The sequence below is a fragment of the Martes martes genome, assembly GCF_963455335.1.
Source record: "Martes martes genome assembly, chromosome: 8".
NCBI lineage: Eukaryota > Metazoa > Chordata > Mammalia > Carnivora > Mustelidae > Martes > Martes martes.
The window spans coordinates 10,052,830-10,079,589 of NC_137895.1; the positions used below are offsets into that span (position 1 = coordinate 10,052,830).

Below are 26,760 nucleotides of genomic sequence, written 5' to 3' on the forward strand. Positions count from 1 at the left end.
ACTCTATGTCATTCTCATTCCTGTTGCTGGACCATCGGTCTGAACCCCCTGGTGCTGGTGGCTTCCATGTCTGGGTTCCCACTAGGAGCCCGGGCACCGGAGCAGAGGCACAGGGCTGGCCTTCACTGTGGGCACACACTTGCACACCTCCCCTCCGCCCCCTGCTTCTTGGCCACTTAGATCCCTTTCTTCAGTGGCTCATGGAGCACTGCTTGGGGAGCCTTGCTGAGAACCATAGGGGTTGTCATACTGGCTGGGCAGAGGCGGGAGGGAGGCCTTTTGTCCCTCCAAAGGCTCTGTCCAAGCCAGAGAACACTCCCCGTTCCCCCAGTGTCACCAGCGGCTACCTCTACGTGACCATCATCTACAACATCTCTGTCAGCCTGGCACTCTACGCCCTCTTCCTCTTCTACTTTGCCACCCGGGACCTACTTAGCCCCTACAGCCCCGTCCTCAAGTTCTTCATGGTCAAGTCCGTCATTTTTCTCTCTTTCTGGCAAGGTGAGCCTCTTCCCCGCCTCTGTGAGGCCTGTGTTGTCCCTGGGCCATCCCAACCTAGAGCCCAGACTTCTGTCCACTAGGGCCTCCTGGGTGGAAAGTCTAGGCCCTCAGGAGCCTTTTACAGAAGCCATGAGGGACCTTCCGTGGGGCTGCTTCATGGATGGGGATCCAAGGGACCCCCGGTGTTGGTGGCCAGCAAGGAGCTGGCGGGGTGGGGTTTCCCAGACGCCTCAGCTTGGTATCGGCATCTCAGCCCCCTGGGGCGACTGTGGGCCCCGCTGCCATCCTCGTTGGTGGGTGTGGCATTGGCGGGGTGGGGGCTACATGAAGGGGCAACAGGCCAGGGGTCCGGTCCAGGGCCACATGCCCGCGCCTCCTCTTCCAGGCATGCTTCTGGCCATCCTGGAGAAGTGTGGGGCCATCCCCAAGATCCACTCGGCCCGCGTGTCCGTGGGCGAGGGCACCGTGGCCGCCGGCTACCAGGACTTCATCATCTGTGTGGAGATGTTCTTCGCAGCCCTGGCCCTGCGGCACGCCTTCACCTACAAGGTCTACGCTGACAAGAGGCTGGATGCGCAAGGTATGAGCCGGTGTCGAGGTGACCGCCCCCCACACAGCGGGAGAAGCCCTCCCTGGCCCCTCCCAGGGCCCTCCTGCCACAGTGTCCGACAGGCCATTTTTTTTTTTTTTTTTTTTAAGATTTTGTTTGTTTATTTGACAGAGAGAGATCACAAGTAGGCAGAGAGAGGCAGAGAGAGAGGAAGGGAAGCAGGCTCCCTGCCTAGCAGAGAGCCCGATGTGGGGCTCAATCCCAGGACCCTGGGATCATGACCTGAGTCGAAGGCAGAGGCTTTAACCCACTGAGCCACCCAGGTGCCCCCGACAGGCCGTTTTTAACAGCTTTTCACACCTGCTCGTTTGCCTCCTTGTTCAAAGACGTTGGCGACCCCGGCTGTACAGTAGGATGCCCCGGAGAGGCGTTGCCGGTCCCTCCTCTGCACCCCCCACCTCCAAGACTCGGCTTGAGCGGTGGCGGCAGGGACCTTCCCAGCTCCCCCCAGTGGAGGGAACGGCCTCTGGGCTGCTCCTGGGCAGGAGCGGATGGTCACGGCGGGCGGAAGAGGAGGCCGGCAATGCCTGAAAGGACTTCTCTGGTGGGGAGGTGGGTGGGCCTTGGAGGGTCCTGCTCTGACACACCCACCCAGGAGTTGGGCTGCTGCTGGCTGCCTTCCTTGTGGCCAGAGACGAGAACCCCACTTCCAGGCCTAGCGCCGAAGCCCGCCACAGGCCCTGGAGGGTGGGGTGCTGCAGCGGGACCCCTTGGCCCTCTCCCTGGCTGGAAAGAGACCTGCTGGCCGCTTGTGGACGGGCCGGCACTCCGGGCCGCTCAGCTCTTGGGCGCCCAGCTGTGTTCTCCCAACATACTTGGCGGAGGGCTGTCAGTACCCCTTTTTCCGTTTGTGATCACACACCTACCCGGTACTGGCCGCCTTGCTGCTGCCAGCTGCTGTCCCACACGCTTCCCACTAGGTCCTCAGATCTGCAAGCACCCACCCAGTGCCGAGCGCGATGTCCCGTGAACCTGGTCCCAACAGAGCCTGCATCCTTAGGAAAGTCGCCCTTGTGCCTGGAGCCTGGGGCCATAGCAGAGAACCCTTTCTGGACCCTCGGGGTTTAAAATGTCGCGTGTGGGGGCTCTGCAGAGGCCCCGGACACCTAGGCTGTATCTTCCCACCCACTGCTCCCGGACCACCAGCCCAGAAAAGAACAGCGTGGCCAGAAACCCAGCTCTGGCAGAGACCCCAGCCCAGCCCTCCTGGGGAAAGGCTTGGGGGAGTCTGTATAGGGCGCCACGCCCCCTCACCCCCCCAGCCTCGATTTCCTCATCTGTGAAGTGTCTCGAGGTTTGTAAAGCACAGGGCACTGGCTTAGCCATTCCGGCCAAGCCTGAAGAGAAGTGGGGGTGCTGGGCCACGACTTAGGTGTAGAAATGGGACCGCAATCAATGTCCTGTGTGTCTGCTGGTGGCTCTCCCGTCCCCCTGGATGAGAGCGTGAGCCCTGTGGGAGGGGTCATCCCTGAGTGGACGTGCCGTCCCCCACCCCCATCGCCCACTGGGTGCCAGGCTCTGAGGGGGCCGCTCGGGCTGCCGGGTGCTGGGTCGGGTGGGAAGTGTGTCTGGTGCGGTGTGCAGGCCTTGGTGGTGGGCAGATGGTGTCACTCAGCTGTCTCTTGTCTTCTCTATTTCTCTGGCTTCTCTCCCCCTCCCCTTCCCACTCCGCCCTGCTTTTGCCCCGGGTTTGGCCGCGGGCAGTGCCAACATACGGCCCTTACGGTAGGTTCTGCTCCCGGTCTACACGTCTGTCCTGCACGTCAGTCATGGTCACCGTCACCGGCATGCCTCTCTCCCTCGTCCCTTTGTGTTCCTGTCTCTCCCCCCCAGGCACCCCCAGGCAGCAGAGCTCAGAGGCCCTGCCTGCCAAGGGCTGCCCCCCCTGTAGAGTTTGCCTGCTTCCATCCTGGTCTCTCAGTGTTCTGGAATACGCCCTGCTGGGTTCTGGGGGCACAGTGCGTGTTAATGGGGAATCCATGGCGGAGAACACGAAGGTGGAAAAGGCCCGCCAGATTGGAATTGGAAGACCTGGGCTTGTCCCCACCTCGGTTTTGGGTCTGGGGCAACTTCTCCCTACTGAACCCATGGGGGGAGAGTTCCTTAGAGGGGGAGTTAGGAGGAAGCACATGAGGGCTTCCGCCCTCTCAGAGGGGAGCCGGTGAGGATTTGCAGGGCACCCCACTGTGGGTGCTGGAGGCGGAGGGGGGCGGGCGGAGGAGGTTGGCTGCCTGTCCCGCGAGAGCAAAGGGGAGCCCCCAGGGGTAGGGGGCAGGGCTTGCTCTCTGGGTGGACCCCTTCCCAACACTCCAGCCTCCCTGGGGCATGCCATTCTCCAGCCTGGGTCCCTTCCCACCAGCCACACTTACCAGTCCCCCACGGCTGCTCACCTGCCCTCTGCGCCCCAACCAGAGAGCCGTTTCTTTGCCTGTGCCTCCTGATGCCCGGGACCCTGTTCTCTGTCAGGTGACACGGCCTTGGGGTGGCGCTCGGTCCCAGGACCTGGGCCTCCCTGCCCCTCACCCCTGCTTCTGGGCTCCTACCCTGCAGGCCGTTGTGCCCCCATGAAGAGCATCTCCAGCAGCCTCAAGGAGACCATGAACCCACACGACATCGTGCAGGACGCCATCCACAACTTCTCGCCCGCCTACCAGCAGTACACGCAGCAGTCTACCCTGGAGCCCGGGCCCGCGTGGCGCGGCGGCGCCCACAGCCTCTCGCGCTCCCACAGCCTCAGCGGCGCCCGCGACAACGAGAAGACTCTGCTGCTTAGCTCCGATGATGAGTTCTAGGTGCGGCTGCTGGTGGGGAGGACTGGCCCCGCGGCCCAGGGCAGGGTGTGCCCCCCTCCGGTCCTATGCGCGGGCCGGGAGGCAGGCTGGCACGGCTTTGGCTTTGCCCGTTAATTTATTGGACCGGAAACACTCACCTGTCGCTCCCAGAGGAATAGCCGGAAGCTGTCGGCCCAGGGGACAGCCCGGGCTCACCACGGGGGCCTTCCGGACTGTTCACGTGTGGCCAGCCCTGCTGCCGGGCGAGGGACGGAGGATGCTGGGGGCGACTCCTGTGCCCCTGTGGCTTGTCCTGTGGCAGCGGCCTGGTGGGACCAGCTGTGGCCGTGGTGGACCCGCGGCCGTGGCCCTCTCAGCCCCCACGTGGGTCCCTCTTTTCCCCCTGAGACTGACAGCCCCGCCCCCAGCACCGTGCAATACTCTGACCTGGGCTCTTTCCTGCCTGCTCCCTCCCTTGTGTCCCTTGTCCGCGCTAGATTAGCCTCAGCCTCGGCCAGAGGGGCGGGAGGGAACCCAGATGCTCCCCGCGCCCCCTCCTGACCCAGGCTTGCCTGGCATGCTGCAAGGACCAGAGGGACACCACGAGCCACGTGTCCCACGTCGGAAGGGAGCTTGGGTGCATCTGGGCCCCTCTTCTCTTGACGAGGCCCTCTTGTAGCGGGGGTCTCCGGGCCCCTGGTTGTCCTCTCTGTGGTTGCCCTCCCTGCCTGCCTCATGCCCCTTCCTCCTGACCTGCTGAGGGCAGCCAGCGGCCCGCACTGCCCTGTCCCTCGGGGTCTTTCTTCTTGAGAGCACTTTGGGCAGAGCCCTTGTTGCTTCCCGGCTGCTGAAGGGGTTGGAGGCTCCCAGCCCCTCTTTCCCAGGCTGAGCAGTGAGAACCTCCGCAGGGTCCTGGTCTTGCCCTAGGGCTGCTCCTTCCCGTTTCAGGGGAAGGGTCTGAGTCTCCACATTTCAGACCAGCTTTTGGAGGAGCAGCCCTACGGGAGGGAGGCGAAAGGAGGGGGCGTGCAGCCGGGAGCTGAGAAGTGGGAGGAGTGACCCCAGACTCCTCTCCCTGGCGCCGTATCCACACACGGCCTGGAGTCCTGCCTCGGCTGGCCCCTCAGCCCATCTCTTCTGTGCCTTAGTCACATACGAAAGCTCCCCCGTCCCAGGCCCTCAGTCTGTCTGGCCGCAGACACTCCCTGGGGGCTCCCTCTCAAGCTGCTGGCACTCAGGGGACCCTGCTGCGCTGGGCCAAGCACCCCGGACAGGCCTTAGGGGATGGCCAGGCTGGCGAGTCCCCTCCCCTCGCTCACCTCCACACCTAAATTCCCGGAGCCTCCATGGCCAGAGCCCCCAGGCAGGCTGGGCTTAGACTGGCCACTGTCTTAGGAGGAGCCTCCTGACAGTCACAGTGTGTGATCTGTCGTTCAGAACCCAGAGGGCACTTGGGTTTGGGCCAGGACAGCCTGGGGAAGGTCTTAGGGTGAGGAGGGCCCTGCCCTGTGGCACCAGAACTTCTCTTCCTTTCCGTTCATTCCCGGAATGAAGTGTGCCAAGGGTCCAGTGGGGGATTATACCCCTGTCGTCTTCCCAGGCTGCCTTTGGCCCTTGTGACCAAGCTGGCCCCCCTGGGGTCACAGAGACCTGCGGTGGGGGGGCCTGGAGGCTGGCTCTTGGGGCCGATCTGGTGGGCCTGGCCAGCTGGTACCAAGCTGCCCAGGAAGGTGGCAGGTGGGAGCAGGCTGTCTGGGGAGATCCTCAGTCCCCACTCCCCCCTTTGCTTTCATAGATTTGTGTGATTCTCCTTCCAGGCCAAAGTGTGCTGCCGACTCCCTGCCCCCTTGTCTTGGCTGCCCTGGCACTTGCTGGCTAGCATGGTTCGTGGGGGGACACAGAGGAGGGACTCTGGGGCAGGGAGCTAGTGGCCCCCGGGGAGCTGAGGGGCTGGGAACGGGTGCCCGCCCACTCCACCCTTCCTTCCTAGGATGCATAACCTTTTTTTTTTTTAATCCCTTCCCCTGATAGAGTAGCTCTTTGTACATAAAAAATACTTGAAAACTGAACTGTATGATGTATGAGAGGACAGAGTCCCCTAGTTTTGTATCTCGTGTATGACTGCCATGAGTTCCACCAGAAAGCCGCTCTATTTTGGTCTCTGTGACATTTTAAATGCGTGACAGAAGTGAGCAAATAAAGTAAGAAATATATATATGAGATAATATAGATTGTATTGAAATCTCTGTTGTCTGTGGGTGAGGTTTTTTTGCCCGTTCTCTTCCCCGCCTCCCGTGTATGTGTTTTGGGTGGGTTTGGTGGTTGTGGGCAGGGGTCTCCTAGGAAACCGGCTTCCTTCCAGGGCATGATGTGTAGGTGACAGGGGAATGGGGGAGTTCATGGGGCCAGAGACTGACACTGGGCTCCGGGCTGGCACTGGACGAACCCTCTTCCTCTCCTCCAGCTGGTGGGACCCAGGGGCAGCTGTGGCCGCAAGGGGCCCGCCCTCCCCACCCCAGTCGGTTGATGCCCTGTTCCCCCTTCTGTCCACCAGCCAGAGGGCCCCCTGCATCTCGAACACCAGCAGCCCCATTCCTACAGGGGTCTCCCAAAGGCTTGAAGGGATTTCCAGGCCTCCTTGCTCCTTGCAGCCTATCTTCCTGCCTCCCTGAGCCCACCCTCCACTGTGTGACCCTACGTCCCTACCCCAAGGGTTAAGGCCAGGTGCCCGGCCATGGCCACCCGCTTTGGGGGAGGAGGGGTTGGCAGGCTGACAGGAGTGCTCAGGAATGCGGCGTGGGCGGGGGGAACTTCCCAGCCAGTCTCGAAACTCCACTTGTCCCGCCCGAGGCTTCCGGCTGCCCTTTTGCAGGCCTGAGCTCAGCATCCCCGATCAGGGATCAGGATGGCAGGGCCTCAACGTGAGAGGGGAAGAAAGGCCAGTGGACGCTGCCAACCCATGCAGTTTGACCCTTCCCCGACTTTCAAAGCCCGCAGCTGCCACAGACGTGGCCTTTTCCCTCAGCGCGTGTGCACTGTGTGTGTGTGTGTGTGTGTGTGTGTGCACGCGCGCGCGCGCATGCGCGTGCGCTGGCGCGCTGTTGTGACTGTCTCCACTGCATGTTAAAGCTTGCAGCCCCTCGGGTTTCCTGGTGCTTGTCACACCTATGCCCTTCGAGTACCTTCTCTGTACAGGGAGGCTGTAAGAAGCTAAAGAAATCATCAGAAGTCTCATGGCTAGAAACAGGCACACGATTCAAGCCCTGATTTCCCTGCCCCCCAGACCGCTGTACCCTCCACTCCTCTTCAGGGTGTCCCCGAAGGGCTAGCAGATGGGGAGGAAATGATAGTGAGTTTGGAGCAAAAGAGAAGATACAGGCTTGCCTTTTAGGCCTGCAGGCTGGGCCTGAAGAAGCCACTTCTGTCTCGGCCTCCCTTGTGCCTTCCGGAACGTGGGGAAAATATTTTCTCCTTGGCTGTAGAAAAGTCAGGCTTCAGTGGGAAAGTGCTGGAAAGATTACTCTTAAATCCGGGAATTTTCCTCTGGGTGGGACTGTTTATTCAGTGAAGGGATGCCAGGGATTTAACCCTACATTTCATTGTCCCCCTGGCTTTGTTTTCCCCTGGGAGGCTCCAGGGAACCAGATGGAAGAACAGTAGTTTTAGCAACAGTCGCGCCCCCCCCCCCCCCCCCCGCAAGAGCTAGTGAGAGCCAATGGCACAGTTTCTTCATTTGCAACACGGGGCTAGCCCTCCCCTCCAGCAGGGGGGCCTGCCTGGGGTTATAAGCAGAACTCCAGCTTCAGCCCCTCATTCAGAACCCATCCCACCCCCCCAGCCCTCCAAAAACCATAGCCCAAGGACTTACACTTGGTCACTGTGGAAAAAGAGAATTTGACTTTATTCAGAAAGTCTACAAAATACAGAAGGCGGATAACTCGCTTACTGTAAGTCAGAAAATAAATAAATTCTGGGGGCCGGGTAAATTTTTTTTTTCAACATTTTTTGGGTGGTTGTCATCCGGCTTTCCCTAAATATAAGATAAAATGTGATTTATTTGCAGATATAAAATATAAAGTCCAGCACAGGGCCACACACCTCTTTTCCCAGGGAGTGGGTGCTAGGTTTCCGGCTGGGGAGAATAACTTAGATTCGTGCAATAAATAAACAGCGGTATACAGGGCGGGAGGGGTGGGGCTGGGCTCCCCAGGAGAATGGCAATCAATGGCAGTGGCCACCCCACAAGCCACAATGGTCCTTCTCAGGACTGCAAGACCTCAGGATCTGTCTTATCTTCCCACCTGCCACAGTCGATGGTCGCCTCCTTGGTCCCCTTTCTCTTTGGCTGGCCAGCTCCTTCCGTCTCTCCCATCCTTATCACCTTCTCCCGCCCTCTACTTCTCTTCCCCTAACGCACAGAGGCAGCTCCCAGGCCAGGGAGGCCCTTCCATCATCCTTTCCAGTCCGTGTCCACAATGCCCCTGACAACCTTGGCTGGAAACTCAGGGCAGCTTGGCTTTTCCAGCTCAGCCACGAAACACAGATGGCTCTGAGCACTGGCCTGTCCGCTGGAGGCCTGTTTCCCTATCTATTAAGTGGCCATCACTAGGTGATGTCTGATGATTCTCCCAGCTTCGGAAGGTCAGGCACCCCTGGGCCCAAAGCAGGCCGGGGATGGGGGGGGGGGGTGCATTGGCTTCCCAGCCCCAGGAGACACATATGAGAGCCAAACCTAGTCCTGAATCCTGCGAGGGTTTGGAGGGGCTAGGGCACCATCTGAGCAGACACTTCACAAAATGAGGGGTGGCCCTCTTCTCCGGGACAGCCCTTCTCTAATCCGCTCTGTATCCCACCGTCCCAGTCGACACGGCTGGACTGTTCAGGCAAAAGAGACCCCAGACTTCAATACCACCCCACCATTCTCACCAAAGTTGTCCCACCCCAAGGCCACCTATTAGGACCCAGTTATAGGGGCCACAACAGGAAGACAGCAGGCTCGGGAGGGATCATGTGCTCACCACGGGGGCTGGTGGCTGCAGAGAAATGGCACCCGGGGACGAGACCACGCTTAGGCACTGTGGGAAGGAAGCGGGGGTCGGAGGGGCGTGGCTTGGAAGTGCGGCGTGGCCGGGCGGGGCGGGGCGGACACTAGGAGCAGGCTGCGGGGGAGGGGCCGGGGGTGGGGGTGGAGGCGGGGCCCGGCCCCGGCCCCGACCCTGGGGCCGGGGCAGACTTAACAATGGTGATGACGCTGGCGGGCGCCACGCGCGCCGCGGGCCCGCGAGCGGCCACAGAGCGCGCGAAGCCCTGCAGCGCCTCGCACTTGCCGCGCAGCGCGTCGAGCTCCAGGCGCATGGCTGCGTTCTCGCGCGCCAGCTTGTCCACCTCGCGCTCCAGCTCCGACTTCTGCTTCTGCAGCTCCTCCTTCTGGCACACGCGCTTCACGCGGCAGCTGGCCGCGTAGCCGCGGTTCTTGAGCGTACGACGTCGCTGCTTGAGCCGCGTCACCTCCTCGGCGGAGAGCCCGCGCAGGTGCCGGTTCAGCTCGCGCACCGACAGCCCCATCAGCGCCTCGTCAGACAGATGCGGCGTGTTCTCGCTCAGCTCACGCTTGATCTGGGGGCAGGATGTTGGGCGCATGGGAAAGCTGAGGCCCAGGGTCGCGCCCTGCCTGTGGACCCTGGCCCTGGCCTGGCGCGCAGCAGGTGCTGGAAACGGCTCCCCCACCCACCCCCAATGCTCCCCCCTTCACCACCACAGGCCCCAACGAGGAGACTGGACTTGCTCGCTCCAAGGCCCCAAACTGTTGGGGCGGGCGGGTGAAGAATCCAGAACGGGGAAGCGGGGCCAAACCAGGATTTGAACACAAAAGGGACCACCACACCAGGGCTTGGCCCAAATTCTAACCCAGTGCATCAGCCTGGACTTAGCCAGAGAAACCCGGCCCAGAAAGCACCTTTTAAGTCCTCTCTAGCCCAGTAAGCACTGTGCTGATGGGGAAGCCAGCCCAGAGATGGAAGTGACCTGCCTGGGGAGGGGGGGCGGTGGAGGGGTGCGAGGGGGCACCCAACCTACGACCAGAGCCCAGGCCTCTTGGTTTCCAGGCCGGGGCCCTTCCTAGGGCCCCATGAACACCTGAACCCTGCTGAGCCGCCCTTGAGGATTCCAGGAACTGAAGGGGAAGTTGGGATGGGACAGTCAGCCTAGGCAAGGAGGGAGAGGGGGAGGACGGGGACAACAGGGGCTGCCTCCTCACCTTCAGGGCTTTGCTGGATAAGGGATCCACAGACATGTTTGCAAAAGGTGCCCTCTGGGCTGAGACCTAGGAGAGAGAAGAGGCCAAGGTCACTTTCCTTTCTACTTTGAATGAAACCCAAACTCACTACCTTGGCATGCAAGGCCTCTGCTGCTCTGCAATTCCTGTCATACCACCTTTCTCTGCCCCAGTGGTCCAGCCACAATGGCGCTGTTGAATGGCTCATTCCAGCCTCGGGGCCTTTGCACCTGCTACTCTCTTCATGGCTGTCTTCCTTTTCATCTCCCCATAGTGACTCTTCATTGAGAGCTTTGCCAAATGTCACCTCTTCAAACTGGTCTAACCATCCTGGCTAAATACCTCCTATATCATCACATCAGCCCATTTGATAACCCTCATGGTCACCTCTTCTGCAATAATTTTGTTTGGTTAGGTTATCTGTCTCTGTCCCACCTCTCCTCCACCAAAATGCACACTCAGGAAGACTGTGGTCTTGCCATGGTATCAGTGTGCCTAAGTCAGTGCCTGGTACATAGCACATGCTCAATAAATAGGCATCAAATGAATGGACACCCCCCTCCAGCCATTCGCCCATATGAGGTCCAGAGATGCCTATACACAGCAAAGCACACAAACCCTATTTGGAGCACCTGGCTGGCTCAATTGGTAGGATATGCAATTCTCGATCTCGGGGTCAGGAGTGAGCCCCATGCTGGGAGTAAAGTTACTTTAAATTATATATAAAATATATAATAAATATAAAATAATTTATAACTTATAAAAAATATAAACTACTATATATATATACACATGTGTGTTTGTGGAAAGTCATTGACTATCTCATATATATCATATGTATTATATACATATGGATGTATATAATACATATATGATAGTCAATGACTTTCCAGAGTCCAACCTGCACCCCATCAAAATAAAACATTACCAGTCCCTTCCCTTCCCCTCCAGCCCAGCCCACGCCCTCCTCACCCAAATCCGTCTTAGGAAAGCTTTTCCTGCTTGGTACCCAGCACTAACGCAGCTCTGCCCTGGGCAGTCAGGGCAACCATACCCTAAACTGATGAGGGGCCCAGTGTACCTCAGTGTCTCCCCCACAGGCCTGAAAGCTCCATGTCCCTTCAGCAAGTATTTTTTGAGCATTTATTCCTATGCCAGACATCGGCTCTGGGGAGACATGGAGGGGACCTTCTGGGGGCCAGTGGCCACTGCCCGGGGCCAGGAAGGGGACTGTCTCCCAAAACCCCCTTGAAAGCAGCAGTCCTCTCTGTCCCCAGCAGATCTGATCTTCTCCCCCACTCATTGTGAGCCTCCGTGTCCTCATCCCATAATCCCGGCGGGGAGGGGTGGTGGTGAGGAGCGGAGGAGACAAGGTGGGACAATGCCCTGTGGCCTGAGATGCAGCATCCTAATGATCTCATTAGCAATACCCCGGATGCTAGAGAGCAGCAGGGGCAAATGGGGTCCAAGCCCTGGCTTCTCAAACTTTCTGTGGGGTCCACCTCACAGCTTCAGCTCGGCCTCTGACATATTCCCGCAGGTTCCCGGTGTCCCTGGGACACACTGTGTTGAAATGCAAAAAACATGTGTTGCATGGACCTCGGTGCCAGACACCCGTGGGGCCTTTCCATGGTGGTTCCCCCACTAGTTCTGATCCTGGCCCATTAGGTAACCACTCTGTCCCTCGGTTTCCCCAGGGGTGACCCAGAGTTAGGTCACTTGTGTTACTTCTCACTCAGGACCCTCCCACGGTTCCCATCTCACTTGGAGTACAAGCTCATGTCATCACAATGGCCCACAAGTCCCTGCAGGATGCCGCCCCAGCGCAGACCTCTGACTTCACCTGCTGCGTGGTTCCCCTTCCCTCACTCCGCTCCAGCCACGCCCTCCTCCTTGTAGTTCCTCATACACACACCATGCATGCTCCTCCCCAGGGCCTTTGCACTGGCTGTTCTCGGGGCCTGGGTTTCTCTGCTCCTAGACGGCCACCAAGCTTGTTTCCTCACCTTTGGGTCTCTTCCCAAATCTCCTGTTGTCACTCAATTTGGAATTCCCAGCCCCTGGCACGCACGCACACGCACGCACGCACACACACGCGCGCACACACACACACACACACACACACACACACAGAGTCTGTCTCTCTCTCTCTCTCTCTCCCCCCACCTCCCTTCCTTACCTCATGTTCCTCCGTGGTACTTTCCACTGTATGCATTCTTACTCATCTACTGTACAGATCTGTTCAGTGTCTGCCCACCCCCCCATTAGAGGGCCAGCTCCCCGGCAGCCTAGAGTCTGCTCGTCCCCTGCTGCATCTCCAGTGCCCAGAGCCTGGCACACTGCAGAGGCTCGAGGAATGGAGAATTCTCAGTGTGACTCGGGCCGAGGTGCAGAAAGCCCAAAGCTTCTCTGGAGTCGCCCAGCTCCCCCGGGCCCATACGGCCGGAGGGTGTGACACCCCAGAGGGAAGCAAGGAGTGGGACTGGAGGGGGAAGGTGGCATCTGAGAGACCCCCTCACAGAGGCCGCCACCACAGCCCTCAGCCTGGGAAGGTCTTCAGGGCCTCCCAAGCTTCCTATGGTGTCGCTGAGGCCCAGAGAGCCCCAAGTCAGGACCCTGGCCTTTCACAGATGCCACCTGGAGACCCTCATACGCCACACCCACCAATCCCGCCCTTCACTGCGGTCCTCTTAAAGGGCTGCCTTCCTCTCCCCGCCACACACCTAGAAGGGCCTAGAATGCTCTCCTGCTGGCCTCCGCTCAGTCGTCCACACAGCAGCACGAGGGATCTTTCCAGCATGTGCCTCTGACCATGTCACCACCCACAGGAAAACCTTCAGGGGCTCCTTATCCCCGGGACAGAGTCCAGGCCCACCTGTGTGGCATCCCAGGCTTGCCTGCCATCACGGCCCACCTCCGCTTGGCACCTCGGCACCCAGAATTTCTTTCACTTCCTCTCTCCTACAGTCTATGGCCTCTGGCCAACTCTACACCCTATGACATTTCTCCCCTGACCTTATCTGGCAGATTCCGGCGCTTTCTTCAGCCTTCCGCACAGATAACACCTCCTCCGGGAAGCCCTCCTGGATCCACACGACTCTTCAGGCACCACCCACCCCTAGCACTTCTCTCTTACCTTGTAATGGTCTGTGTCCTTGTCTCCCCACCAGACAGGGAGCTCTGCGGCAGCAACCTGCAGCAGTTCTGGGTACTGAGGCCCCCAGCACAGGGCCTGGCGGGGAGCAGGTACTGGTGAGATGTGGGTGGCTGGTCTCTGACACCCTGACCCAGCTTGTCAGTCTCTGAACCGAGTGCCAAGCCCAAGCCCAGCTGAACACTGTCCAGGAGAAAAACCTCCCGCCCTGTCTCCAACTCTTCCTCCTTTCCATCTGCTTCCTTGCTTCCTCGTGGCAAGGACGGTACCCAGACTCCAGGAAGATGGGAAGGGAGCAGAAGGGGGTTCTACCTTCACGATGCTTGGCCCCCCCCCGGCTGGGGCATGGGAAGCAAGGAAGGAGCAATGGATTGAGGCAAGCCTGGGTTTGAATCCTCTGTCTGTCTTCTCCGGGTTGTGAGACCTGGGGCAAGGCCCACCTCTCTGGGCCTCCACTTTTCCTACAACTGTAAGAATCAGAATCAGATCTGATTCCTACAATTCCTACGTTTGTAGGAATCAGATCCTACAACTGTAGGATCAGAACAATACCTGCCAAGCGGTTACAAACTGCAGAGCCCCATGAGCTGCTGGGGGTTATCAGAATGGCTGAGTCCTTCCAGGAGGAGGGTCAGGCCAGTAGCAGGCACCGGGACCTTACTTGGACTCAGCCTCTCCTGGCTGGCTGGGGTTACCCAGGATGGGTCCCTGGAGGGCACCTGGCCCTGCCTCCTCACTTAGCCCAAGAGGGAGGGGCATCTCTTGCCTGAAGTCACACAGCAGGTATTAAATGGTCCTGACCCCCAGCTCAGTGCCCTTTCTTCACTACCAGCCACCTGATTGCTCCCCCTGCCACCCCTATTTTTTTTTCCCTTTTTCCCTTGGAGGCCAGCAGAGCCAACTTCCAAGGTCTGCAGGTTCCCAACACTCCTTCAGAGGCACAGAGAATGAACTGATTCCCAGGGATTGACAGCAGCCTGGCCCAGCCAGCAGCCACCAGCTCTCCCGCGCTCCCCTCCCTGGCCCCTGGTCCACTCCAGAGACATCCTGTAGACGGCCCACCCACTGGCATGGGCTCCTCGCTGGCTGCTGAGCCATTCTGCTTCCTCTGTGAGGACAGAGGGAAAAAATGTGTTTTCCTGGGCCTTGGCAGCCAGCACTGGTACAACCTCCTCCCTGCTGGAAGGGGAGCAAAGCTGAGAGAACCCAGCACTGCAGGGAAGCAGGGGCCTTGCATTCTAGCTCTGGGACTCTGCCACCCACTCACATTCACTGCGCGTGGCTTCAGATCCGCCACTCCCCTCTCTGGGCCTCAGTTCCCCACCATGCCCAACCTTCACCGAGCCTAGAGGACTTTCCAGCACTGACTACTTTGGAGTTTTGAGTGGCAGATTCTGGTCCAGAATGGAACTCCAAGACCACCAACAGAGTGGAGGCCCTGGAGGAAGGGGAAGGCAATCAGGGAAGGCTTCCTGGAGGCAGAGGCATGAGAACACAAACTCTGGGACTGTCAGCCTTGACCGTCCCTCCGCTCCACCTGCGCAGCTGGGGACCACTTCCTCTTTCAGCGGAATTATGACCACAGCCACCTCCTCACTGGCCTCTGGTCTCGCTTGCCTCCAGTGCCTGCCCTGTCATCTGTCCTCCTCTCAGGGACATCAGAGGGAGCACTGCTGACAGCTGACACAAACCTACAAACCGGCCCAGGCTCAGCCCGTTTCAAAACCTTGACACGCCAGCCTCCCTTCCAGCCCGCACAGCGGGCACTCTCTCCCAGGATGCTCACGCTCACAACGAATGAAAGAAAGGACAGTAAACTACCATCCTTGTACATTTCCCACAGGGAGTGTGTCTGTGTGTATCTGTGTGTGCCTCTGTGTGTGTGTGTGTGTGTGTGTGTGTGTGTGTACATGTGAGGGAGGATGGCACCTGGGTCCTGAACGATCTGCTCACTTTTGCGAGACTGCTTCAAGAATCCCGTAGCTCCCTCAGGCTTCCTGCTTCCCTGGGACTCCCGGGCCTTTTACCTCAAGTGCTATGTTATTCTTCCAGGACATGGATCTAGGCTCATTCATTCGTTTCATCAGCAAACCTCCAAGAAGCACCTATTCTGTCCCAGACTTGTTGCTGGGTCCCAAAGGCCCAAAGATGAATCACAATCCCAGCCCTTAAGGGCTTCAGGCTTCACAGGTGACCATCCCTCCATCTGACAACCCAGCTCACTGGTCACCTCCTCAGGGAAGCCTCCCTTGATTGCCCGGGCTAAGTCACAGTCCTGTTACATACTTGCAAATCACAGAGCCTTCTGCCTCCTACTACCCTGATCTCAGCTGTGGTTTTGCATTGAGTTTGGTAGCTCTTTCAACTTTGTCCCCCCTTCTTCGACTGGAAGGTCTCGGAGGGCAGGCTCTAGATCTCCTGTGTTCACCATCTCATTCCCAGCATCTGGCCCATGACAGGGTCCATCGCAACTCAGGCTAAAAGTATCAGGAAGGAGGGAGGCACAGGAGCCCATGTTCAGTCTCAGGCCCTAGGGAAGGCCCAGAGGTGATTCAATGGGAGTCAAAACTCTCCATCTGTGATCCAACCAGCCACTTCCCCTTGTCCCCTGAATCCCCGCCCTACTGGGGGATGTTTCCTGCCCAGCTCTGAAGGATGGGCCTGCCTGGTTCCTGTGCTGCTGGCCACCACCTCCCTTACTCAAACCCTATACTCCTGGACATCCCTGGCTCCAGACTGGGGCTGTGGACTCTCCTTTCCCACAGGTCCATCCCTCCCCATTCTACACCCATCCTGCCACCCCACATAGCCTAGTTCGTGCTGCAGATGGAGTCACTCAAATTCCCAGCCGTGGAAGCAGAGCTCACCAGGGCTCAAAGATTCAAGGTTGAAAGATCATCTGGTTTCTCACCCCAGCAAGTTCAATTACCAACATCCCCCCAACATTCTAAGCTTTGTAGATGGGAGAAGCGCAGAATAGGAGGAAAGCATCCCTAACCCCCATCTCATCCCACAGGCTGATGGGGAGAGGAGGCTAGGTCAGGGCCCCACCCCTCACATATTAATCCTTCATGGACCAAGACCACCTGAGCCACTGCCTGCTGACCATGACCTGGGCTAGCCCAGGGTGAGGACTCTGGGTCCCAGGGCTGGCCCAGGCCTTCAACTAGCTCCTCAGATCCAACCAGCAGTAGGTTTGTCTGACTAATCCCACCTGGGAACTGAAACCACCAGGAGGGCAGAAACCAGCTCCACCCCACCCTCCTGGTCTCACCCTCCCCAACCCAGCAGGTACAACCTCCAGAACCAGGACCAGCCAGAGGAGCCACGAAAGTGAGGGGGCCAGGGATTCCTTCCCATCTCCCACCTTTGCGGTGGGTTTCCAGGCCCTTCTTCCTCCTGAGAGGCAGGGGATGGGCAACCCTGGGGATGAAGGAGAGTCCCCAAGGTCTGCCTTCCCCAGGCAGCTGGACAACCTGGGGACAAGGACAGAGGCACCAGCCCACTTTGTTGCCGGACCCATCGGGGGCTGAGACCAGGGGTGGCTCTCTCATCTCACCCCCGCCCCCCAGCCCAGCTGGGTGGGGCCTTTGATACTTTGCCCCACCCTGTGGCTGCAGGCGCCGGCTCTGGGCGGGGGACAAACACCGCAGTCACATGGCCCTGTCCCTGGGAAACTCCAGGGACAGCAAGGGCCTGGCTGCAGGCTGGTCAGAAGGGGACAGCCCCAGGGAGAATTCCCGGACCCCCGTGTGACCATGGAACGGTCCACTTCCCTCGATCTAATCCTCATTCCGCGTTTATTCCTGTGGGCACACTCTCTCCGAGGTACACACGGCTGGCCACAGGCCCAGGGTCTTCACTGCCCGGTGAGCGCGCCGGTCGACACAAACACCACACACACACACACACACACTCACTCACTCTCTCTCCCCCTCTCCCTCTCTCTCTCACGCACGCACCAGGCAAGATACGAGGGACACTGGCCCGGGAACACACACACACGCCCGCCTTCGGACGTAAACAAACCGCGCACGCACGGCCCGCGGGCAGCGGTCCAAGGACTGTTCTCACCGAGTCACGTACGTGCACACACCGCCCCCGGCCCCGCCTGGGCGGACGCTGCGCTCGCCCGCCTGTGCTGTCCCTTCCTGCCCGGCTCCGCCGCCTCCCCGCGCGCGCCCCCAGAAGGGGCCTGTCTCCGCACCCCGCCAAGCCTGCCTGGGCCCCGTCTCGGCCCCTGCCCGGACCTCTGGTCCCCGCCCCCCGCCCCCTCAGCCACCCGGTCCCCCCAGCACCCCCGCCCCGCCAGCCGTCCGGGCGAGGGATACACCGGGGCGCAGACGGAGCGGGCCCCGGCGCCCCGCCCCAGGCACGTTCCCGGGCGCGGAGACCCTGCCGCCTCCGCTTTCGCGCGCCCGTCCCCGTCTCGGACCCGCGTCCCTCACCCGCCTCTCGGCCCGCTTCGCCTGGCGCTCCGGGCACGCGCGGCTGCTGCTGCCGTCCGGGCTTGCTGTCCCGGCCCGCGCCCTGGTCCGTCTCGTCTCCGGTCCCGACCGCGGGTCGCTCCGAGCCGGGCTCCCGAGAGCGCCGCGCCGAGTTTTGTTGTGGGGCGGGCGGCGCGGGGGGCGGCGCGGAGTTGTAAGGCGAGCTTCCCGGAATTACTCACTCACAGGATTCCTTTCATTCATAAAAACCCAGTCATGCGGTGACGTCACCGCCCGGCGGTCCCTCCGGCCCCGGAGCGGCCTCCCGGCTCTCGGCCCCGCCCCCAGATGGCCCCGCCCCGCCCAGGCCCCGCCCACAAAGGCCCCATTCCCCGCCCCTCCCCCGCCTAGCCTCAGCGCTGTAGGGATTCTCAACCCGGGTAAGAACATGGGCTGGGTGCGTGCATTCACGTGATACCTCGCGAGAGCCGCGTGGGCGGAGGTGTCATTTGTCTCATTTTGCAGTCAACAGCCCCGTGCCTCTTCTCCTTTCAACCTACACCCTTTGCCATGATGATCTCATCCAGTCCCGTGGTTTTAAATGCCAACCATATGCCCATGATCTCCGGAGAGCTTCTCTGAATTCTAGACTGCCCCTCTGCACCTCTAGCTGAGTGCCAGATGAGGATGGCAAAAATCCAGTTCCCAACCACTAACCCTACCTCAACTCCCCGTACCCCGAGACTTCCCAGTTTCAGTTGTTCAAGCCCATTCCTCTTTCTCCCTTCTTCCCCACTAGTGAGGCTGGCTCTACCTCCAACACTGTCCAGCATCTGACCACTCTTCCCCACCCTCATGGCTCTACCTCTGGCCCAGGCACCATCAACTTATCTGGACCATGACAGCAAGCCTCCTGATAGCCTCCCCACTTTGCCCCTAAAGGCTTTCTTCACACATCAAAGATCTTCTTAAAACAAGGATCAGATTCCTTCACACACTCCCACCCTCTGGTTTAACACCCTCAATGGCTTCCCTTTGCATTTGGAATATAAACTATATCCCTCCTTTCAGTCTATAGGGCCCTAAGCCATCTGGCCTCTGCCCAGCTCTGCAGCCTCACCTTCCATTCTCATCTCACCCACTGCTCTTCAGCCACACTGCCCTTCTCACTGTCTTTCAAACACACCTAGCTTATTCCTACCACAGGTCCTTTGCACTAGCTATGTGCGTTTCTGTTCACTGCCAGGCTCTTTCTCATTTCTCACGTCAACTTAGATGTCACTGCCTCAGAGAGGTCTTTCCTGACTGCCCTGCCTATAAGAGCCCCCACTTCTGAAATTTGTTCTTATATTAACCTTCATATCTCCATAAGGTATTACCTTGCTTATATTTGCTTACTATTTAATGTCTGTCTTCCCTAAACAGAATGGAAGGGTTTTTTTTTTTTCTTAAGATTTTAATTATTTATTTGACAGACAGAGATCACAAGTTGGCAGAGAGGCAGGCAGAGAGAGAGGAGAAGCAGGCTCCCCACTAAGCAGAGAGCCAGAAGTGGTGCTTGATCCCAGGACCCCGAGATCATGACCTGAGAGGAAGGCAGAGGTTTTAACCCACTGAGCCACCCAGGCGCCCCCAGAGTGGAAGTTTCTTGTCTGCCTTGTTCACCACGGCATGTCACGTGTCTGGAACAGTGCTCAGCACATAGTGAGCCCTCCATAAATACACGTCGAGGAAATATATTAGTGGAGGCTCAGAGAGGTCAAGCGACTTTCCAAAGCCACCCAGCTGGGAAGTACAAGAACTGGAATTTGAATCTGGACTGGATAGATTCCGGGTCCAGACATTTAGGGCTATGCCCAAATGAGTGGGTTCCAGTAAAAATGCAAGATTTATATTCAGTGCCTGGAGCTCCACTCAAAAGGGGCAGCTTTGGTGGGGGGTGCAAAATGGGGGAGTATTGCCGTTCATCCCCCTTGTCCTTGCTCATGCTGTTTTCATTGTCTGAAGTGCCTGTCACTGCAACAGACACATCTTCTGTGAAACTGACATCACAGCACCTACCTTATTTGGCAGTGGAAGGCGTAGGACCCATCGTCTTTGTGTGGAGCCTTGGTCACTGGCCAGGCTCCTCTTTCCCTTGATTTAGTAGAGTTTGATTTCAGAGGCCTTGTTATAGGTGCTCAACTAGTGAATGAGTCCCCAGCGACCTGCACAACACCCCAGGACACCATGCTGCCTAAATCCTTTGCTCCCATGCCCAGCCTGCCCATGTCAGGGGGTCGGCCCTTCAGTACCCACGCAGCAGAGACTGCTTGCCCACAGACATGGCTCCATTTCTGGTCAAGGCCACGGGACATCGTGCAATGTCGTATTTAAAAGTGGCGGCTCCGTGGTTTGCAAGGGGGGTTCCTACTGGACAAATCTAGGACAATTCAAATATTAAAAAAATAATAACAGTAATGATGGATCGTAACCCATTAAATAAGAGAAGAATCGATGAGTCCATACTAATATGAATGAATGAATTAATTAATTAATAGAAGAAGACAAAGCTCCTTCTTCCAGTAGAAGGAATGATGGAGTTAGAAAATGACCATTAGACAAGCATTCTAGTAATAATGGATCCAAGAATAATCATCAGTGGATATGAAAATTTGATGAGAAATGTATATAGTTTTATAGTTTCAAAGTATGACCCTAAATATAGTTTTTTTTAAAGACTCTGAGAGAGAGAGAGAGTGCCCAAGCGAGGGGGGGATCAGAGAGAGAGGGGTGAGCAGACTCCCCACTGAGCAGGGAGCCGAACAAGGGGCTCATCCCAGGACCATGAGATCATGACCTGAGCTACCCAGGCGCCCCCTAAATGTAATTATTAATTGGAAATGGAAAGATAGTCTTTTTACACTGGAGAAACCTGGCAGATAACACTTTGGCTAAATGATCAAGGTTGCTTTCAGCAGTAACGGGACAAACTGACTCGTGTGTCCCCTGAACGATGCCCGGAGGAGGACACAGCATCAGTTCTGTGGAGCAGCTGACAGAAACTCTCACCATGAATGTGATCGTGAGGAAATGGGAGACACACCCAGACTGAGAGCAGCTCTATAAAATAACTGCACTGCATGCTTTAAAAAAATGACAAGATCGGGGCGTGTGGGTGGCTCAGTCTGTTAAGCGTCTGCCTTCAGCTCCAGGTTGTGATCTCAGGGTCCTGGGATGAAGCCCTGCGTCTCAGCACAGAATCTGCTTCTCCCTCTCCCTCTGCCCTTCCCCCAGCTCATGTTCTTTCTCTCTCTCTATCAAATAAATGAATGCAATCTTGGAAAAAAAAAAGAAAAAAAGACAAGATCCTGAAAGACAAAGACAGGACTGTTCCAGATTAGAGGAGACAGGACAACCGAAACTGCGTGGGATCCAGGATTTCCTGTTGGTATGAAGGACATCGTGAAGGTAGCTGGTCAAGTCCCAGTAAGGTTGGTCAACTAGCTAATAGACTCTTATGGGTGTTAATTTCCTGATTTGGGTAGTTGTCCTGTGGTCAGGTAAGAGATTGTCCTTGATTTTAGGAAACACGTGTTAGAATATTTAGAGGTAAAGGATCATGGGGTCTGCAATTTACTCTGAAACAGTTGAGAACAAGAGAGGTAGGGAATGATAAAGTTACTGTGGCTAAGTATTAGCAGTTGGGGAATCTGGGTGAAATTCTGCAGAAATTCTGTCATTTCTGCAATTTCTGTTTTAATACAAGTTCTTTTCCTCTGTTTTGCCTTTTTAAGTAGGGGCCCTCAGGGTAGTCCGAGGGCTCAAATCCTGGCCTCCACCCCTCACCAGCTGAGGGACTGAACCTCTCCTGTCTCACTCTCTTCCTCTGTAAACCGGGCTTACTAATAGAGTTCCATTTTCATGGATTGTGAAACAATTTAATGTGTTCACACTTAAAAGCATGTGGCACAGTGCCTAGTGTGGGAGAAGAGATCAATAGATACTGGGTGAGAGAGAGATGAGTTTTCTGGAGTCCCCTAGAGAAACCTGCCTCTTCCCTGGGCCGGTGACAAAGCCAGTGCTTGGCCACGCCCCCGCCCCAGAGACCCCACCTCCTGCCCACAGGGCGGTGCCTCCATGTCTGTTTCTAGGGAGGGAGTGCCTTTGCCTGCTAAGTACAGCACAACTCTGACTGGTCCACCTCATCCCCTGCTCATCTGGCCAGGGGTCCAAAACCCCAAATAGCACCCAGGCATATCCCCGCAGGACCCCAGCCCTCAGTAGGTGCCCAGGAACAGTGACAGGCTTGACCCAAGCCTGGATCTGCAGCTCATTCACACCCCTGTCTGATCCCCGTGTGGGGCATTCTTCCATCCCAGCCTCGGTTTCCCCATCTGCAGTGAAAGTCTAGGATTAGGCCAGTGATTTCAAAACCATCTCAAGCCACAGTAAACTTTCTTTAAAGGAAAGCTGACTTGGCTATGTGTCCTGAGTTGTAAAGGTAGCTAGAGGCGGGCTGCTGCGGAGGGGACCACTGCTGGTTTGGAGATTCCCGGTCAGGTGTTCTCTGGAAGCCACTCCTGCCCTGAGATATGATTTTCAGGCCCCCAAGAGTTCCTGTCCCCGGACACTGGGGCCTTCCCAGCCCCGCTTAGCAGGGCTGGAGGGCAGCCCTCTGTCACTGAGCCAGGTCCCGCTTCTGGGGTGGGCTTCTCTGCTGGGTGGGGTGATGTCATGGGATCCTTTCTGGTACCTCGTTCTGTTCCCACTTCTTCACCCCTCACGTGCCTTGCAGCAGCTTAGTACTGCATTGTACTTACTCCCATCATTGTGCTTCTGAGATGCCTCGTGGATGCCAGGCACCACGCTAAGTGCCTAACCTGTCTGGGCCATGTTTGTTCCCCCAACTCTTTCCTCTCCCTGCTAAATAAACCAATCGTTTCCCCAAATTACCTGTACTTTCATCACATTTCCATGTCTTCATAGTTTTCCTTCCCACAAAAGCCCTCCCTGTTGTAGGTGGGCAGTGGGGGCACAAATGATCAGCCTCCTTCTAGAGCAGAGGAAACGGGCCCAAATATGGATTCCCCAGTTCCCCAGGGAGCACCCGGTTGCTGGACTGTGGGACGTGCTGTGCCCGATCCTGCTAATCGTTGCCACTGTCCGGGGAGCTAGGCGTTACCATCGCCTGCGGGTGAGACATTGGAACTCTGAGAGGTGAGATAACCAGCCCAATATCACAGTCAGTCCCGGGCAGAGGAGGATTTGAACTCAGGTTGGTCTGATGCGAGGGCGGAGCTGTCTCCCGATGCCCCTGCTGGGCATCATCCCTGGGCTTTGCTGGGGAGCCATCTGAGCCACTGGATATTGAAGGACACTCCGGCTCGTGCTGGGGGCAGCTCTGGCCAGATCTTGTACAGAATCTCACCCCTCTTCTTCCCTCCTACTTTGAGATCCCAAGGCACCCCGAGGGCGGTGGGGGGCGACTGGCAGAAGATGTCCCTGCACTGGGCCACTGTCTGAAAGGGTCTTGGGTCCAGCAGGAAGAAAAAAACCCACTGCTTTGTCCTCATTTCCACTTGAGGAAAGAGAGGCCAACTGAGAGGCCTCTGGCCTCGACCCCCTGCATTTGTCCTTCCCCCTCCCCCTGCCCCTGCAGAAGCTGTCCCAAAGCTACCTCTCCTTTTCCCAGACCCTCATGCCTACTCTCCAGCTCCCTGCTTCTCTCTCAGCACCGACATTTCCCCAAGTGACTGTCATCCCCAACCTGCATCCCACCTGCCCCTTCCCTTTCTCATCACCCCACCCCCAGGCTCGCCTTTTCTTCCCTTTCACAGCCCAATGTGCCTCACCACCTCTGAGCTCTCCTGCCCCCTCTTCTTCCCCACCCTGCAGTCTGGCTCGGCCCCACTGTCCCTTGAAGGGAACTCATTATTGCTGAAACCCGGGTCCATTTCCCCTCCTGATCTAGTCTGTCCTTTGACAGCACTCGACCTTGTGGTTCTCTCTCCCTCAGCTTCTAAGGCGTGGGCTTCCCTCCTACCTTTGCAGTCTCCGCCCCTCCTTCCCCTGGAGCAGCGTGATTAGTGATGCTCAGGGTGCTGGACTTTGCCCCCTCTGCCTCTCCCTAGGGGACCTTAGTCCCCCTCAAGATCTCAGGTGCCAGCCGGTGCTAGCCACTCCCTTATCTCTCACCAGCTCTTGTCTGTCTGTCAAACCTTCTAATCCAGCCTCTCATCCAAAACCCAAATTTGACAAGACGCTTCCCGTGGGACTCTCAGAAATGGAACCCCCCCCCAACCCCTCCCCACGTTGGACATACATGAACAAAAACATAAGCCTGTGTTAAGCCAGTGTGATTGTGGGGTGGTTCGTCACTACAACACTCGCTAGGCTATCCCGCCTGGTAATCTGGAACACGATCCCGTGTAATTTTGTGATTTCTCTGGGAAAACCATATTTGCCTCTAGCCCCCTGCTTCTTCACCATAAACAATTATCTGTGGATCTGGGGCACGTCTGTATTCAATTGCAGACCCTAAGGGCAGGAACAGATGTATCTTTCGGGCCCTCACTCTGCCACGAGGGAAACTGTGCGCGTAGTAGGTGCTTCGTCAGCCCTGGCTGGAGAAACTGAAGTGAGGGTGAGAAGCGCCGGAGAAAGAAGGAAGGGATGAAGACCTTGTGCACTGTGACCCCCAGAACCCTAGGTTAGACCCCATCCCGAGAGGCTAGACTGCACCATCCCTGGCACAGGTCCCCCATCCTTGCCTGAAATGCCCTCCGCTCAGCCTTGGCAAGCTCTCCCCACCCTTCAGGACCCAGGTTCAGGCTAGCTTCTTGGCAAAGCTTCCCTGACCCCCTGGCCCTGAGAACCAGCCTCTCCTCCAGACACAGTCTGTCCTGGGAGCCCTTGAGTTAGGCGGAGGGGCCCCCAGGGTGGGCAAGTCCTGCTTGTGCTGGCCAGGACTGGCTTTCCTCCTGAGGATGGGAACACAGGTGGCAGCTGCCTCGCGCGGGGCCCGAGGTCACCTGCTCTCATTTCTTTCCAGAAGGCACAAGCCTTGATAGCTGCTCCCTCCCTCAAATCGGAAGCCATATAATTAAGTGTAATCATTACACAGCTGCCTTGTGGCCTCTGTGCCTTCCACTCACCTCTCTATAGCAGCAAGGGGATTGCCCCCCACATTCACTGACCTGTCACCCTACAGGGGCTCCCAGTGTCTGCAGGGGGCAAGATCCTCAGTCTGGCACTCGAGAACCTTCCTGCCTGTCCTCTGTGGCTCACTGCCCACTCGCCCGCTCACACACTTGGATTCCAGCAACGTTCGGCCTCCGTAGTTCCCCAAACAACCCATACAGTCTTGTGAGGTGGACTTTTGCCCATAAAGTTCTTTCCACCTGGAATGTTTTCACTTTCCCAATCCAGCTGGCAAACTCCTGTGCAACCTTTGAAACTCAACTTATGAACAGGGGTTGGTACATTTTTTTTTTTTTCCATAAAGGGCCAGATAGAAATATGTGAGGCATTGTGAGCCATACGGTTTCTGTCATCATTTTTCGATTTCTGCCATTGTAGCGGCACAGGCGTGTGAACGAATGATGTGGCTGTGTTCCACGAAAGCTTTGTTCACAGGAACTGGTGGTCGGGGGTTAGGGTGCCCACCCCTGTTCAGGACTCATCTCACACAGCTTCCCACAGACAAGAGTTTTGGCAATGCCTTCCTGTAATGCCTTCTGTACCTTGCGCATTTTATGGTGACACAAAGCCCAGCTGTAATGATTCTACAGTCTATTTCTACCAAACAGATAGGATCTGTTAACCTGTAAATCCAATCGGCTCACTCTGCTCAAAAACCTCCCATGCCTTCCCATTCCCCTCAGAATGAAAACCAGCGTTTTAGAATGAGCCACAATGTGCGTCAGGCCCTGAGAGCCCTTTGAACTCATCGCCTACCCTGCTCCTGCTCTCTCAGGCTACTCCAGGCACGACAGCCTCCTTGCTTGTCCTGACACTAGCCATGGAGACTCCTGCCTCAGGGCCTTTGCTCATACCATTCCTTCCCTGAGGAACCCTCTTTCCCACGCTCACTCCCTGGCCTCCCTCAGGCCCTTATTTAAACACCTCCCTTCTCAGTGAGCCCTTCCCTGGCCACTCTGTTTAAAACTGCACCCCACCCCAACTTTCCCCCTTGCTTTTTATTCCATAGTTTTTTTTTTTAATCACCCTCTACCATACTATACTTTCCCCCCAACTTTTCAACGATAAAAATGCTCAAATATACAAAACGCAAGACCAGTGCAAGGGCACTTGTCCAGGTAACCCCAGATTCCACACTCAAGGTTCTTTGAAAGAAGGATGCTAACATCACGACAGTTCGCCCAAAGACTTTAGCAAAACACACTCTGTGTTTGACTTGATCTTGTTTATCATCTGTCTGTCCCCCACAAGACTGCGACACCAGGAGGGCAAGGATTTTTGTCTGTTTTGTTCACTGTGGTTTCCTCAGCGGCAAGAATATTGCTTGGCACGTAGTGGGGACTTGTGTGCAGCAGGGAAAGAAGAGACGAGGCAGGTCCCAATTCTGATTCTGCCTTTTATTATTATTATTTTTTAAAAGATTATTTATTTATTTATTTGACAGAGATCACAAGTAGGCAGAGAGGCAGGCAGAGAGAAAGGGGAAAGCAGGCTCCCCGCTGAGCAGAGAGCCTGACGCGGGGCTCGATCCCAGGACCCTGGGATCATGACCTGAGCCAAAGGCAGAGGCTTTAACCCACTGAGCCACCCAGGCACCCCTATTATTATTATTATTTTTAAAGATTTATTTGAGAGAGAGAGACCACCAGCGGGAGGAGGGGGGAAGGACCAAGGGAGAAGGAGAAGCAGGCTACCCGCTAAGCAGGGAGCCCAACATGGGGCTTGATCCCGGGACCCCAGGACCATGCCCGGAACTGAAAGCTGATGCTTACCGACTGAGGCACCCGGGTCCCCCTGGTCCTGCCTGTTATTGACATGTGACTCTGGAGATCATTTTCCAT

At 57.2% G+C, this 26,760-nt stretch overlaps 2 protein-coding genes across 5 annotated transcripts in view; one reads left to right on the forward strand and one right to left on the reverse strand.

Annotated features, from left to right (window-relative positions):
* Positions 1 to 6,128, forward strand: part of TMEM184B (transmembrane protein 184B) — a 43,596-nt gene extending 37,468 nt beyond the window's left edge. For both annotated transcript variants that reach the window (XM_080810590.1, XM_080810589.1), the window contains exons 7-9: positions 332 to 501; positions 887 to 1,081; positions 3,662 to 6,128. In XM_080810590.1, the coding sequence (XP_080666716.1) occupies positions 332 to 501; positions 887 to 1,081; positions 3,662 to 3,903 (607 nt within the window). In that variant the 3' untranslated portion in view covers positions 3,904 to 6,128. The remainder of the gene's footprint in view (positions 1 to 331; positions 502 to 886; positions 1,082 to 3,661) is intronic.
* Positions 6,129 to 7,757: 1,629 nt separating this feature from the next.
* On the reverse strand, positions 7,758 to 24,980 carry MAFF (MAF bZIP transcription factor F). 3 transcript variants are annotated; one of them, XM_080811175.1, is made up of 3 exons: positions 17,759 to 17,971; positions 10,139 to 10,204; positions 7,758 to 9,498 (listed from the first exon to the last, which is right to left on the reverse strand). In XM_080811175.1, exons 2-3 carry the CDS (start codon positions 10,172 to 10,174, stop codon positions 9,031 to 9,033), a joined length of 504 nt encoding a protein of 167 aa, XP_080667301.1. In that variant the 5' UTR covers positions 10,175 to 10,204; positions 17,759 to 17,971; the 3' UTR covers positions 7,758 to 9,030. The 3 variants fall into 3 exon arrangements, with proteins under 3 accessions (XP_080667301.1, XP_080667302.1, XP_080667303.1); XM_080811176.1 differs by lacking the exon at positions 17,759 to 17,971 and adding an exon at positions 24,916 to 24,980 and having other exon boundaries at positions 7,764 to 9,498; XM_080811177.1 differs by lacking the exon at positions 17,759 to 17,971 and adding an exon at positions 24,874 to 24,960 and having other exon boundaries at positions 7,764 to 9,498.
* Positions 24,981 to 26,760: the final 1,780 nt, after the last annotated feature.